Source organism: Oncorhynchus clarkii, chromosome 22 (genome assembly GCF_045791955.1).
Source record: "Oncorhynchus clarkii lewisi isolate Uvic-CL-2024 chromosome 22, UVic_Ocla_1.0, whole genome shotgun sequence".
NCBI lineage: Eukaryota > Metazoa > Chordata > Actinopteri > Salmoniformes > Salmonidae > Oncorhynchus > Oncorhynchus clarkii.
In genome coordinates, this window is record NC_092168.1 from 11,249,181 (window position 1) to 11,265,707 (window position 16,527).

The following is a 16,527-nucleotide window of genomic DNA, read 5'->3' on the forward strand; positions in this document are numbered from 1 at the left end:
ATTTTGACTCAACCACAGAGCTTTTGTACTGCCGCGGCTGATTAAGATGTTAAAGTGCACAGATGCCCTTGCAATTACAAGGCTCTCTGGTCAGTCCTCAGTCAGAGAAGGTGGAGGCATTTGTGTTGGAGACCTGACACACCTCCCCCCTCTACTCAGACCTCTCCTTTGCCCCCCAGGGGACATCAGTCACCCACTTGGAATAATTTTTTGGGGGGAAGAAATCAACACCACACAGCCATCACATGTCCTTTCTCACATTTTTTATTTTAGAACATTTGAGAACACACAAAAATGCAATGACTTTGAAATGATACAAGCACTTAATAACAAAATACGAAAAAAAGAATAAAAACCGTTCAGCATGAGCGACAGCAATAAATAGTAACTTCTTATCGCACAACTTAAGTGCGAACACAAAGGCAAACAACTATGTACAGATCTTTAGAAGAAAACAGATAGTATCCCATAGCAGGTATGAAGAAGAATGGCATGTCCCATCATATTGCTAGAACAATGCATCCTTTATAATGATCTGCAAGGAAATGTAGCAGGAGTAATATATACATTTGACAAGTCAATGGCCACCAGGCTCTGCCTGTAGATTTAAATCGTCTATTTACATACAACAATTTGATTTAGGGAGAACGAAAACTCAAGTGGCAACTACAAATAGACAAATCTTTAAAAACTGTACAAAATGTAGTTTGTCCCTGAAAATATAGCTTAGTTTTAACCTGAAGGTTAAAAGTCATTGGTTGGTGACTGTTAACTGGACAGGGCACCTGAAGACTCAGATTCAGTAGACACAGATGAAATGGGTCCTCTCTTTTTTGTCAGTATCTTATGACTTGATCTACTGCTGACAGTCAGTGCGTTCCGGGCAGATTTCTTAAATTTAACACCCAGGAAAGCATAAAGGATAGGGTTGAGACAACAGTGAAAGTATGCCAGAGCCTCTGTGATTGAGATCCAAGTCTGCAGACTCTGCTCCAGGGCACAGCTATGGGAGATCACATTGAGCAACATCAGGGTGTCCACAAAGATCCCCACACAGTATGGCAGCCAGCAGATGAAGAAGCACAGGACGAGGATGACAGTGGTCTTGAGAGCCTTTCTCTTCAACACCTGACCCTTGGACCCCTGGGACAGCTTGGCGATGATGATGCAGTAGCAGGTGAGGATGACCAACCCGGGAAGGACAAAGCCTACCAGAATGTGCTGGAAACGGAACCCCGCCATCCAGTAGAAGCTAGTTTCCTGGGGGTAGATGCGTTGACAGATGGTTCTGGAGACTCTATTCTGAGCTGTGGCAAACACTATGTCAGGCACGGTGAGAATCACAGCAGGTAGCCATACAGCTACATAGATCACTCTGTCTGCAAGAAACGTCCTGGTGCTTTGACTCTTGGTGGCATGCACCACTGCCAGGTACCTGTCCATACTGATAAAGGCCAGAATGAGGACGCTGCTATACAGGTTGATGGTGTAGATCACATGCACAGTGGTACAGAGGAAACCGCCAAAGTACCAACTGCTGGCCGCATCCACCGCCCAGAAAGGTAGCGTGAGGACGAATAGGAGGTCGGCCACCGAGAGATGCAGCCTGTATTTATCAGTCTTCGTTTGGACCTTTTTCTGGTAGCCCATCACTATCAATACCAGTCCATTCCCGACGATTCCTAACAGGAATATTATTCCGTAAACTGTCGGTAAGAAGATCCTTTGAAAATCATCACCACTGACTCTGTTGCACGGCTCCTCATAGCCCAAGTCATAATCCCCTGATTCTTCCGAGCTGTTGTCGTTGTAAAAAATGATGGTCTGCAAAAAAAAGGAGGGAGAAAGTGTGAATGTATAATAGTTTATAATAAGTATATTAAATCGAATAATTTGCTGTTTGTGAAAATATAATGTATGCCTATTATAGGGCTACATCTGCTATATTTGAGAAACTTCCACAATTCACTTGGAGAAAATCAAATACACACAAAAATAGCGGTCAATTATTGATGATATAATCTGAGAAACATTGTCTAATTGATTCTACAGGAAAACGATCTATAGCCCTATCCCTATATTACATCTATAGAGAGTATTAGCTACGTTTTTGAATGACTGAAATTGTAAACTCACCTCGTAATAAGAAGACATTGTGACTGAAAGAGAGCACTGTTTCTCTGCGGGTGCAGTGTATGAGCAACTTTGGTGACCTGAAGATTTGAATGCGCCTAAATAGCCTACTCCCCTTGCAATACCCCCTTGCGCTCCTCCCAAAGGCGGAGCCCTTGGTGGCGTGTGACACCATGTCGTTTTTAGGGTTACCATAGAAGTGGCCGACGCCCCCTAAATGCATAGACTATGAGAAAACTAAGTAGCCCGTATTTTACATTGGACCGATTCTACGCATGATTTTGAATGACGCGTAAATTGGGTTTGGAATCTCCGTGCACGGTGCAGCTATGTATTTTTCTCACAATAAATCAACGATGCTCCTCTCAACATTGATTTGGAGTGCTGTCAGGCATTTGCTGTGATGTGATTTGTCTGATAACAGTTTTCTCCAAACCCAGCCGCGACTCTTTCCACAGGTTGTCACTTTCTAAGTAGGCTACTGTTGTGTCTACACTTTTCAGGTGCTGATTGACCCAACGGGTTTGACATATCCCTCTCTCCCTTATGTACTCATTCCCAAGACAGATCATAACCCTGAACTCCGTTCTTCTCGCCCTTTTTCAACCAAAGTACTCTCACCATCTCTTATTTCAGTTGGAGTAATCCCCAGCAAGGGTTGGGTGATGACAAGGGGGCAGGTCACTATGATCTTTAGTGAAGAAAATGGTCACTCTGTAACCAAATAGCTGAGTATAGCATGCAAAGTTATCCTCTTTGAAATCTGATATGACTGATTGATTGAATGACTCTATCCACTTCACCAGTTCAATGTATGTGGGTTGTAAAAGCAAGTGTTTTTATGCACCACACTAATCACATCAGATACTATACATAGTGCATAGTGGAGACCACCAGTTGATGTGGATAGGATGTGGATTTTTTTTGCACTTTGGTTCAACTCTGTTTTCTGCAGGTCCCGGACTCCTGAGGAGAGGGGCCGGAGAGAGGGAGAATGCCCAATGTATGGGAATGGATGCCCTGCCCTTATCAAAGCTAGCCACTGGCAAACAGTTGTTTTCTGTCCCTTTTAAATCAAAAGCTGTGGTTGAAGAAGTGCTGATGGATTAAATGTAGAAGTGGTGTCTTCCTACATAAAACCCCACACTCTAAAACCACTTCACGCCACACGCAATGATGAATAGAGATTGCAGAGATTTTTTATTGCGAAAGCATACCGTCAGAAAATAAATAGTGAATTTGACAGTTTGTCAGAGTCCTCCTTTGGGGGGGAAGTGAATGCAGACTTGAAAACCTTGTTCTAGGGCTCATAGAAGGTAAAGAAGACCATTACCTTCAGTACAAATGTTTGGCCAACTATTCATTGCATTTTATGTGCACTCGTGTTTTAGTAAATACTCCACCATGCATGGAACAACACAGAAATGACTGTGAAATACATTAGTCTTGCCCACATTGTTTCTAGTGACCCTTGGATGTAAATCAACCCACTTTGGTTTTAGAGACCCTAATGCTAGATTGAGAGATATAATGTTTGTTTAGATCATTTAAAAAAATAGAAATGTAGTTGATATTTTCACTCTCTTTGTTGTTTTCTATTGGCATGCACTTTTCTTTTTTGCACAATCTCTAATGTTTTTCTCTTCCAAAAGACTGCAGAAAAAGTCTGCAGGTCTGCAAACCCCAATGTAAAGGAGCTTGTAGATAGCATTCGGTAATCAGAATACAAAATAACTATGAGCTACGTATAATACAAATCAGAAGTGTGAACAGCCGTAAGAGGGCTCTTCAGTCAAGAATGGGTATTAAAATGAAGTAAGAATGCAGGGGAGATAAAGAGAAGAATAAGCAGAGTCTTGTAGAGGTTGAGGCAACAATGGTTGTTTTCCAGTCACAACTCATCCATGGCCCACAGCAAGTTAGCAGAGAACATTTTCATCATGATTGAAGCACTCCAATATCACCTTCACCATTTTTGTTACCACATAGAAAAGGAGGTGCACCCTTTTGTTGTTAACTTTTGGGTTTCCCCCCAAAATAAGGTGTTTTTGAAATATGCTTTTCATCTGTCTGTAAGGAATGCCAACTGGTTGCAGCATATTTAAATGGGTGGGTCTTCAATAAAAGTGTTTTGATTAATTACGCAATATGGTACTTCTATGGATATTTGTCTTGAATGCAAGTACATACCCATTCGATTCCTATACTGAAACATTAGGAATACAGAGCTTACAGAGCTTTTCTCTCTCTGTTTATTCATGTTCTCTTTGCCGATAGGTTGATTTACCGACGTACAACATCCGTTAAAGACTCTGGTTTATTTTGTTGTTCGTTTCAACATGTCTGAACATTAAGGTATTCTCAGTATTCATATTGGAATGTACAACTCCAGTATCTAAAATGATTTTATCGGGGTACTACTGTTCTTCATGGTCTGTGGAGTCTTGGGGGAGGGGGAAGCTGTTTGCCATCTAGTAGGAGGTAGTAGGGATGAGAGATCCCTCATGCTTGTTTTGGCCTGCTCCCTGTGCTTTTGTGCAAAAGTTTGTCTCCTGTAAAGAGAGATGGGGTGAATAGAACATGACACCTGCGTAGGTGACACCTCACCCATGAACAGTGGTGATGTAGACAATTAGTCATAAAAACAAACATGTTTGGCTTTACATAGCTCCAAGTAGCTGAAGTTAATCGGAATTCATGTAGGAGGGTGCCAGCAAAAAAATGTAATTCCTCATTAAATTGGCACTTTGAAATATCTTAAAGAAAACATTCTTCTTGTGTAGAATTTTTTTTGTTCGGAAAGCTTCCGGAATGCATGTTTGAATGCTTGTGTTTATAGAAAGCCCTAAAAATGTAAACAATAGACCCGCTTTAAGGACAAAGGTTGTCCTTATCTGAGGAAGGCACCTTCAGAAACGTCCTACTTGGGTGTGGGGTGACTGTATTGACTTTAGGAAAACTCCTCCACTGACATCATTGGTCCCAATATGCTGGTCAGCAGGGCCTTTGCAGTATATGAACCACCTGTTTGTCAGAAACATCACTTATTTCTGAAGTTCTGTTGAAGAAAAACAACAACTTAAACCTTAGGTATGAATTGGAATGTTTCAGACAGTTGTGAAACAAGAGGGCGAGACACGGGCAGGTGAACAGAACAGATTCTCTTTCGAAAAAAAAAAAATGTCTTCTGCCGTATTCTGCTGTTTTATGAACAACAGCCTATTTGTGACAGGAGGAACGCACCCAAACTTGTCTGAACAAAAAAGAGGTTTTGGTTTCACCACCTGTTTAGGGTGAGACCTGTCTAACAGTATATAATTCTTACAAGCCAGCTCGTTGTTGCTGCTAGCCAAGGAACAGCCAGACAGGCTCTTAGCTGATGTTTAGCATGGTTCCTGTCACAGAGTTGACAGTCTACTTCAAATCAAAGACGGCCTCTGACTCATTGTTTAAATCTACAAATCAGTAATGTGCAAGATATTGGTGAAAGAGCTCACTGTAAATAAACTAACGCAGTCAGCGTAACTCATTGTTGAAAAGTACTGCATTATTGCATTTTGCTGTGATAGCAGGTGTCTACATCAGAACTGGCAGTGAAAGTTCAAGTGATGACTGTGTCCATCCTTCACTTCATGCTTATACGCACGCGGTCATTTAGCGCTTCTCATACAGAAATATAAAGAGGCTTGTATAAAGTCAGCAAACACAACTTCCTCTGTAAAGGTGGGGTCAAACAGGAAGTGGGAGGTTTTCAGAACATCTCTTCCTCTACCTACCTCTACATCTATCAGTTCTGTATAGAGCCAAGCCCTTGTGGAATGCTCTGCCACCAGAGGTTACTCAGGCAAAAAGCAAGTTTAGTTTAAAAAAACAAATAAAAAATATGTTGTATCACAGTGCCACTCCTCTTTCTAAATATCTAATTTAACTGTACTGTATACAGGAATACGAATATGTGTATATGAATACTGTGTAAATAGTATTTTTGTTGTTTCTTGCTGTCTTTTGTATATCTAAGTCTTTTTTTTATTTTATTGAATTTTGTGTCATATTGTATGTTGTTCTTGTCTATTACTGTTCTGTACTTTGTCATGTATTTGTACGTTTTGTGTGGACCCTAGTAAGAGTAGCTGCTGCATGTGTTGTAGCTAATGGATTCTAATTAACTAAACCCTGATGACACAAATCCTGCCGCTGTGTGACCTGACATGGGTTCACTGAGTAGTAGAAGCTTGAAAAAAGGCATGAGCCAATAAAATTGAAATAGGTGGCACTTCCCGTGAGGCTGTTGGGGAAGTGTATATCCAATTGGCTTGGAGCCCAAGTATAAGCCACAGCAGTGGTTGAGAAACATAGTGTTATGTTTTATAAGGGAAGGGTGTTTTTTATGTTTGTCCATGATAAATGCAACACGGGTTCCCTTTCCTTTGTTCCTAACGGCTAAACTGTGGTTTGCGGTGTGCAATAGCCTTAACAAACACCCAGTCTTCTTTTGTGAGATCTCAAATACTACAGTTGATATTACAAACATAGACCATGCAGCTCAAATAATTCTGCATTTAGGCCTACCCCTCTCTACGTAAATATTAATTTCAGTGGTTTATAAAATAATTATAATTGAGTTATTTTTGTCTAGAACACTGGTTCTCAAACCTGGTCCTGGGGCTGCACATTTTTGTTTTTGCCCTAGCCCTACACAGCTGATTCAAATTAATAACGGATGATTTGAATCAGGTTTGTGGTGCTAGAGCAAAAACAAAAATGTGCACCCCTCTGGGTCCCCAGGACCAGGGTTGAGAACCACTGCTCTAGAAGATAACTGTTTTCTGCGTCAATGTTCAATGAAGGACAGGTGATTTAGCATATAATTCAATAGCTCCCCATCAGTCTGAGTGATTCTCCTTCAGTGCTCTTCTTTCCATGGGCAGCAGGAGAGCTCTTTGCAGCACCTATTTGTGACAGAAGGCAATGAAAGGGATCACCACAGGCTGCCCTTCAAGCTTTCACTGATCTGAGATATCCATATGGCCCGGGTAGCTTTTAGAAGAGAGGGAAGGCCCCATCCAATGTATAGGCAGGTCAGCACTGCCCTGATCTACTTAGATAAGAGGAACAATAGTCCAGATGACAGTAGATAAGGTTTATAGACAGTCTGAGGAGATCAAGTCATAAACCTGCTGTTAATCCAGACTTAATTCAAATCCCCTGCATTAGCACTCAGTGAGACATCAACATGCGGATAAGGCTCACTATTGAGCACATTCATATCTTCATTATTAATTGGTGTATTGTTACACAATACATCAAATGATGCTTTATTCATTGAAAAGGGAATAGATGTATTTCAGTATAGTAGAGTGAACATTTTTAATTAAAAAAAAAAGTGTTTTGATTTAAGATTGCTTGTCGCTTTCCTTTCTCTCGGATGAGAACAAAAATTAGCTTTAAAACATGGGAATCATGTGGTGAGCATGGATACATCTGACTATTAGCAAGTTGTTTCACATGAAGATGGGATCTTCATTAGCTTTATAAATGTTACGTAGATGGAGCATTTTTAACATCCTCTCTGCAAAGACACAACGTTACATCAGATCTGTCACCTCTGGCATTTGCTTTTAGGCCTGATTTATAGCTCCACTCATCACGGTCGGACTGAGCCCATTAACTATTTAACTCAACATATACAGTATGATAATTCCTGTCAAGGCATGACCCTTTCAATGAGTAGATAGTTGGAAAATACTATGTTATGGCATGGATCTGTCCCAAATACTAGAAAACAAAGAACCAAAGGATGGATATCAGCCCAGCTAGAGAGACACTTTTTACTTCTACTCTGGTGCCTTGAAAGTCTGAAAGACGACACAGAGGGTCCTTCTTGCCTGAAGCGAGAACAAAACAAATAGTTGTTTTATTTTTATTTTCCTGTTGTCTCTAGGAAAGGGTAATAGAAAGTAAAACAGGCACCTGATTTGTTTCTGCTCTCTTTCACAGGAAGTGAGCAATAATTATGAGCCCCCAAGTGAAACTGTATTCCTAATTATAGTGCGTTCAGTCGTCTGGTGCTCCCAAGGAGCCAGTAGGAATCGGTTGCCAGCTGGGGTTTGTGTTTGAGTAGGAACAAAAGCAGTTCCTCAGACTGATTATTGGTAATGTTCATTATTTCACAAAAACATTTTCCATGTGAATGCGACAGTTGATTTTAGGCGTCCTCTTTAGATCTCAAACTAGCAGAAATGCACAGTGGGATGATACAACACTTTTTTTGAAGATTAAGGTAGTTTCCCATGGGAATAATACAATTGGTGGGTTTTTAAGCAAAGTAAACAACCCTCCCTCCCCCAGTGGTATAGTTTCCTCCGTCTGTAGTCTCTGTGGACAGATCCTAAAGGATCTCACTCTGGGCCCGAGGGCTTTGTAATCTGCTGGCTTTTGGTTTATTTTCCCAGAGTTTGAGGCACAATAGAAATATTTTCTTGCTAAATACTTAAGATCCCTTTGCTGATATGGAGGGTTTATTTTCCTTGCTTGCTCCCCTGAATCCTTCGAGGATTGTTTTTGACTAAATATAGATCTGGTGTAAATAATAAATTTGGGTTCACTGCTCATTGACCAGTGTCCTGTCTACCTTGTTGATGATTTAATAGGGGTAAGTTAGGCCATTTAAAACAGGAGGTAAATTATGGTTTACTGCTCATTGAACATCAACATGTCTTTTCATGGAACACAAACATAGCCCTTTAATGTGTCAGAGCTTCTTCTTTGGTTGGTTAAATGTTTCATGAGATGCAATTTGTGGAAAACTCAGCTCAGTTATATTGGCAATATCTGTGTGAAATGTATTTCTGAAGTAAATCTGTTTTTACTCATTAGATGTGACGCGCAGGTATTTTGAGAAAGAAAATAGGACTGTCTGGAAATGTCCCATATGTCTCTGTAGAGATGTTGGTTGAACTCTCTCACGTGACTCCGGAGCTTACGGCAAGAATTAAATGATCTTTTATCTATCTTCCAACCTTGAGATAATCAAGGATTTTACTGAGCTTGTTAGCAGCCACGTATAAACTGATACTGTATCGACTGATTGTCATCTGCCAAGGACCCGGACACTTTGATATTTGTTTTGGGCTACTGGCATCTAAGGCAGACCACAGGCTTATCAAGTGTCAGCAGCAGACACTCTGGGTTATCAGCTGCATCTACAATGCTGTAAGAGTTGGGTCCTTCAGTTATCTTTGTCTACAGTGGTCATGTGTTTACTCCGGTCCTGTATCAAGATAAGCCTGGTATATTTGGTTGTTTTATAATACATTAATATACTGCAGCTACCACATACGCTATACACCTGTGTCATTCCCATAGTGGGAATATCTTGTATCATAACATAAGGTAAAAACATTTGTGTGCCTGTTTTAAGCACAATGATCCAAATGGGTCCTGTTTGGACAGTAATCGCAGAGAAATTGTACATATGTAGTTATAGCCATGTTCATGAAGCAGAGATTCCTTTATATTTCACACGTATTTGTAGCAAAGGTGACTGTTCAGAACAGGCTGCCTGCCAACTTACAGTGATGCAGTGAAACCTCTGGACACTCATCATTCAATCATCGTTCACCTCTCCAACAGAGGGCACAGACGTCGGCTTTCATTCTTCCTTCAAATCAAATCAATGTCTGTTCCATCATGGCGCCCCATTGCTTCAGGGGCTAGTTAGGATCAATCTGCAGGGTATTGTCTTGCAGGATGATGTCTGTTCACTAGCTAGCTGTTTATATCTGGTACTGAGGCACGTGTGTCTATAGACTAATTGAATTATCAGGGGTAGTACGCTCCCTTGGGATATTTCCATATGGTTTCATATGTATCTGACAATATTAGATGACTTAAAGATATATGGGGTGACAGGTACCCTAGTGGTTAGAGCGTTGGGCCAGTAACTGAAAGGTTGCTGGATCGTCTCCCTGAGCTGACATGGTAAAACTCTGTCCTTCTACCCCTGAACAAGGCAGTTAACCCACTGTTCCCCGCTAGGCTGTCATCGTAAATAAGAATTGGTTCTTAAGGTTCTTAACTGACTTGCCTATTTAATTAAAGGAGAAATAATATTTTTGTGTTATTTAATTGTATATATCAGAACTGTCTTCTGTGTCTTGGTGGAGATTCTCAGTGCATATCAGGTAGTTCTTAGACGTTATTCAATTATTGTGATTATGATCCAAAGGAGATCTTTTATGTATTTCAAATAACTTGCTTTTGTCCTCTCCTGTGACCTCCTACACCCCAGTGTGTCAGTCAGTACATCAGTCTTACTCGCCTAACAATGTCCAAAAAGAGTTACTCAACCACAGACTCACCACCTGTGCCTCTCCCTCAAGACAACAGTCTCCCATTTCCAAGCTATTCTCTTAGTCATGATTCATTGAATGAAGTACTTTTCGTGCCCACGGGCAGGTTTTCATAATAGGCAAAAGAAAAGTTGTTTAGTAAATCATAATTTATCTCAGGCCACTTCAGGGCATTCTCTCCAAAGGGATTGTGATGGCATATTCCCTTTGTAACTGAGAGTAAAATGAATACTATAAATCACATCATAAAATGAATACACTTGTAGTCAGTTATATACTGTAATGTTGGGTCTCAGACAACTATTTCCTTTGTTCTACTGCTGCAAAAATGCTCTTCTAGTTGCTTAATGTAGGATCAGTGTGGCAATATCTCATTCCATCCAAACACAAGGTCCATCTTTATTTCAGAGGGAGATAATCCCAAAAAATCCAACCCAGGAAAGAACATCTATCCCTTTCAAATATCAACAATTTGAACAAATGGTGCAAACAGACGTTCTGTTCAACATATGGTTGTGTGGGAGAATATACAAATCACTACCCGTTTATGTTGTTGGCATCACCAGTTAATCTTGGCCCAAACAAGCACATAAACACACAGTGAGATATGCTTCAAGATGGGTGCAGACATGCAGCTTTTCGTTTAGTCTCTTTTTTTGTGACCAACTTTTTACTCAGTTGTGTCATTGTTAGGATGACACCTTTCCAACAAGTCAGGTCGTTACATTTCTGCCCTGAGAGAGCTTCCCCGGTCAACTGTAAGTGCTGTTATTCTGAAGTGGAAACGTCCAGGAGCAACAACGGCTCAGCCGTGAAGTGGTATGTCACACAAGCTCACAGAACGGGCCGGCGAGTGCTGAAGCACGTAGCGCGTAATAATTGTCTGTCCTCTTTTGCAACATCATCAGCAGCATACCACCCTGCATCCCTCTGCTGGCTTGCTTCTGAAACTTAGCAGGGTTGGTCCTGGTCAGTCCCTGGATGGGAAACCAGATGCTGCTGGAGGTGGTGTTGGAGGGCCAGTAAGAGGCACTCTTTCCTCTGGTCTAAAAAAAATCCCAATTCCCCAGGGCAGTGATTGTGGGCATTTCCCTTTTGTAGGGTGTCGTCTTTCAGATGGGATGTTTAACGGGTGTCTTGACTCTCTGTAGTCACTAAAGATCCCATGGCACTTATTGTAAGAGCAGTGGTGTTAACCCTGGTGTCCTGGCTAAATTCCCAATCTGGCCATCATACCATCATTGCCACCTAATCATCCCCAGCTTACAATTGGCTCATTTATCCCCCTTCCTCTTCCCTGTAACTATTCCCCAGGTGGTTGCTGTAATGAGAATGTGTTCTCAGTCAACTTATCTGGTAAAATAAGGGTTAAATAAAATAACACTGCCTCTGAAAGCAACGTCAGCACAATAATTATAAGTCGGGAGCTTCATGAAATGGGTTACCATGGCCGAGCAGCCGCACACAGGTACAGTGCCTAGCGAAAGTATTCGGCACACTTGAACTTTGCGACCTTTTGCCACATTTCAGGCTTCAAACATAAAGATATAAAACTGTATTTTTTTGTGAAGAATCAACAACAAATGGGACACAATCATGAAGTGGATTGACATTTATTGGATATTTCAAACTTTTTTAACAAATCAAAAACTGAAAAATTGGGCGTGCAAAATTATTCAGCCCCTTTACTTTCAGTGCAGCAAACTCTCTCCAGAAGTTCAGAGATCTCTGAATGATCCAATGTTGACCTAAATGACTAATGATGATAAATACAATCCACCTGTGTGTAATCAAGTCTCCGTATAAATGCACCTGCACTGTGATAGTCTCAGAGGTCCGTTAAAAGCGCAGAGAGCATCATGAAGAACAAGGAACACACCAGGCAGGTCCGAGATACTGTTGTGAAGAAGTTTAAAGCCGGATTTGGATGCAAAAAGATTTCCCAAGCTTTAAACATCCCAAGGAGCACTGTGCAAGCGATAATATTGAAATGGAAGGAGTATCAGACCACTGCAAATCTACCAAGACCTGGCCGTCCCTCTAAACTTTCAGCTCATACAAGGAGAAGACTGATCAGAGATGCAGCCAAGAGGCCCATGATCACTCTGGATGAACTGCAGAGATCTACAGCTGAGGTAGGAGACTCTGTCCATTTGACAACAATCAGTCGTATATTGCACAAATATGGCCTTTATGGAAGAGTGGCAAGAAAGCCATTTCTTAAAGATATCCATAAAAAGTGTCGTTTAAAGTTTGCCACAAGCCACCTGGGAGACACACCAAACATGTGGAAGAAGGTGCTCTGGTCAGATGAAACCAAAATTGAACTTTTTGGCAACAATACAAAACGTTATGTTTGGCGTAAAAGCAACACAGCTGAACACACCATCCCCACTGTCAAACATGGTGGTGGCAGCATCATGGTTTGGGCCTGCTTTTCTTCAGCAGGGACAGGGAAGATGGTTAAAATTGATGGGAAGATGGATGGAGCCAAATACAGGACCATTCTGGAAGAAAACCTGATGGAGTCTGCAAAAGACCTGAGACTGGGACGGAGATTTGTCTTCCAACAAGACAATGATCCAAAACATAAAGCAAAATCTACAATGGAATGGTTCAAAAATAAACATATCCAGGTGTTAGAATGGCCAAGTCAAAGTCCAGACCTGAATCCAATCGAGAATCTGTGGAAAGAACTGAAAACTGCTGTTCACAAATGCTCTCCATCCAACCTCACTGAGCTCGAGCTGTTTTGCAAGGAGGAATGGGAAAAAATGTCAGTCTCTCGATGTGCAAAACTGATAGAGACATACCCCAAGCGACTTACAGCTGTAATCGCAGCAAAAGGTGGCGCTACAAAGTATTAACTTAAGGGGGCTGAATAATTTTGCACGCCCAATTTTTCAGTTTTTGATTTGTTAAAAAAGTTTGAAATATCCAATAAATGTCGTTCCACTTCATGATTGTGTCCCACTTGTTGTTGATTCTTCACAAAAAAATACAGTTTTATATCTTTATGTTTGAAGCCTGAAATGTGGCAAAAGGTCGCAAAGTTCAAGGGGGCCGAATACTTTCGCAAGGCACTGTATAATATCGCCATTTTGACTCTGGAGCAGTGGAAACATGTTCTCCGGAGTGATGAATCACTAACTAACTAACTAATACTGAATGCATCTTTTTAACCTTAGATGTTTTAAGATCCTCACATACTAGGAACTTACTAATACTTTTTAATGTATAACAGGCTTTGAATATTTCCTTTAACCTGTCACACATCCAACTTTGTGGCAAAAGTTTGGGGAAGGCCCTTTCCTGTTTCAGCAAGACAAAGCTCCCGTGCATAAAGCAAGGTCCATACAGAAATGGTTTGTGGAGATTGGTGTGGAAGAATTTGACTGGCCTGCACAGAGCCCTGACCTCAACCCCATCGAATACCTTTGGGTTGAATTGGGACACCGACTGCGAGCCAGACAAAATCACCCAACATCAGTTCCCGACATCACTAATGCTCTTGTGGCTGAATGAAAGCAAGTCCCTGTAGCAATGTATTAATCCAGGGCTTTTGATCAGGGAAGCGAACCCTCACCGTGGGGCAACGTCACCAATGAATTTCCTAATGAAGCCAGTGACGGAGATGCTTAGCTCAATGTTATCAGCGGAGTCTTCGGAACATATTCCAATCAGCGCTAGCAAAGCAGTCCTGTAGCATAATCTCTGATTCTGGTGACCATTTCTCAACAAAGCGAGTCACAGGTACTTCCTGTTTGAGTTTATGCTTGTAAACAGGAAGCAGGAGTACGTAATTATGATCTGATTTGCCCAGAAGGCGGACGAGGTAAGGCCTTGTATGCTTGCTTGTGGGTAGAATAGCAGTGTTCTAGGACTTTATTGCCCCTAGTGGCGTTGAAGACGTGTTGATGGAAGTTGGGCATCAAGTCTCTTAGTGACACGGAATTAAAATAGCCGGAAACCAGAAAAGCAGCCTCTGGATATAGGTTTTCTTGTTTGTTTATAGCTCATAGTTTATACCTTCCACCTCGCTGGAGTTAGCACACTAGCTGGTGTTGATGTAGAGGACCCCCCCCTTGATTTCCCCGACATCACTTTCCTGTCCGCCTGGTGAATGGAGAATCCATCAAGTTGGATAGTATCTGTCCAAGAGCCATGTTTCAGAAAAGCAAAGAATATTGCAGCTTCGAGAGTCCTGTTGGTAGCAAATCCGTGATCGGAGGTCATCCATCTTATTTTCAAGTGCCTGTAGAATGGAGGGAAGAGGTGACCGGTTTCCCTTCAATTTTTTGGATCAAAGAAAATAGATGTGTAGATAATAGTATGATATAAATTTGTGAGAACGATTTATACCTGTTTTAGTAGAAAGTGTACTCTTGCTTTAGGATTATGTGCTCGCTAAGCATCAATAAGGTTGTAATCAGAGTATATGCTGGAAAGCCTTGGTTGCATGTGGATTGTAGTTGATCTTATTACATTTGTCCAGCATGTAATTTTTTTTTTTTGAATGTATGCCTGTCCCAATAACCTGATGGAATTCGGTTAGTTCATAATTCATACGAATTTGGATCATATACATACATTTTCTTTCCATTATGGATACATGTAAGGAAAGTGATTCTGCCTTCTTGTTCTTCGCCTTTACCCAAGATGGTAATTTTGAGTTTCTTATGTATCATTACGATTACACCTTTAGTTTTGTTTGGGACTGATGGAAAAGCAGCCAGTTTGCACAAATTGTTCTCTGTTCTATTTTTTACTGTCTCTCCTGACAAAACTCCTACTAAACAGTCAGCAGCTGTTACCTCGAACGACAGTGGTGTCCCACGGCTTGTTGTTGTTCTCTGTCTGCTTACTCATTACTGATCACACCACAACTTTGCCTTTACTTCTGTCTGTCTGCTGAATGTTGTGTGTCCTCTGATAGATGAGCCAGATGCTGAGAGCCGAAGGGGCTGCTGTGAAATCAATAGGCCTCACAGATTGATGAGTCACTATCACACAGACTCATCTACCCCACCCCTTTGCACTTCCCTGATCTTGGTTTGTGTGAGAGCTAGAAGAATAAGAAAGACGAACCCAGCTAACAACAAACGTTCCCACAACAAGAGAGAATGTTCCCTTAAGAGTCTCATTAGTTCATTACCTAACGTTTTCATAGGAATGTTCCAGTGATGTTTCCAAGAGACCATTCAAACAGAACTTACCCAGAACGTGGTTACCGTGTTCTCAGAATATTCCATATTAATGTTTCATTGGAACGTGTTTTCTGAGGGTTAGGATAATATTCCATCAACGTCATACCTAACATACACAGAACATGGTTTCCATGTTCTCAGAATATAAGATATTAATGTTCTAGAAAGGTTTCATGGGAATGTTGCAAAAACATTCCTGTGTCCAACTATGTTTTGGTATTTTCTTCATTAATCCACTGTTTATACAGTGCCAAAAGGTTTTGCATGTCAGCAGTCAAGTTTTCAAGATAATATCTGTCACTTGCCACGTCATCATTATATAGTTTTTGAGTGGTTGTACCTTTTAAGTGAAAACTCTCCTAACTCAAAATGCAAAACATGCTAAATAGATTCTCAGGTGTTTTTTAGCTAAAATACATAGAATGTTCCCGTAACTAGGGAACATAGTAACTAAGGAAAACGGGACACTCAAACACCAGGGGAACATTACAGGTAACATTACAAAAACGTTCTCTCTCTCCCTATAATTGTTAGTTGGGAAGTGAGTGTACTTGTTTTTGTGTCTGCTGCAAGCACACTGTCGAACTGATGACAGATTGTGTCAAAATACTCTTCCTGTTTACACCATCATTAATTGTTAGAGACTGTTTGGAAATGAAGGATCTATCTTATCAGGCTAAAATCAGTAGTCTGTAAATAGGTAATAGTTTACCAAGTGAAAGTCTCCTTACAATACTGTGGAACTAATCCTGTGGAAACAAGTGGTGAGTTTCACCTCCCACGAATTAACTAAACCAAACAATCTCTGTACCGACGGCATTAACCCTTATAGAAAG

The 16,527-nt window shown here is 41.0% G+C and overlaps 1 protein-coding gene across 1 annotated transcript; it reads right to left on the bottom strand.

The window, feature by feature from the left end:
• Window positions 1–246: 246 nt before the first annotated feature.
• Window positions 247–2,223, bottom strand: LOC139380167 (C-X-C chemokine receptor type 4-like). The gene is made up of 2 exons (XM_071122612.1): window positions 2,137–2,223; window positions 247–1,824 (listed from the first exon to the last, which is right to left on the bottom strand). The coding sequence occupies exons 1-2, from the start codon at window positions 2,152–2,154 to the stop codon at window positions 769–771; spliced, it is 1,074 nt and encodes a 357-aa protein (XP_070978713.1). The 5' UTR covers window positions 2,155–2,223; the 3' UTR covers window positions 247–768.
• Window positions 2,224–16,527: the final 14,304 nt, after the last annotated feature.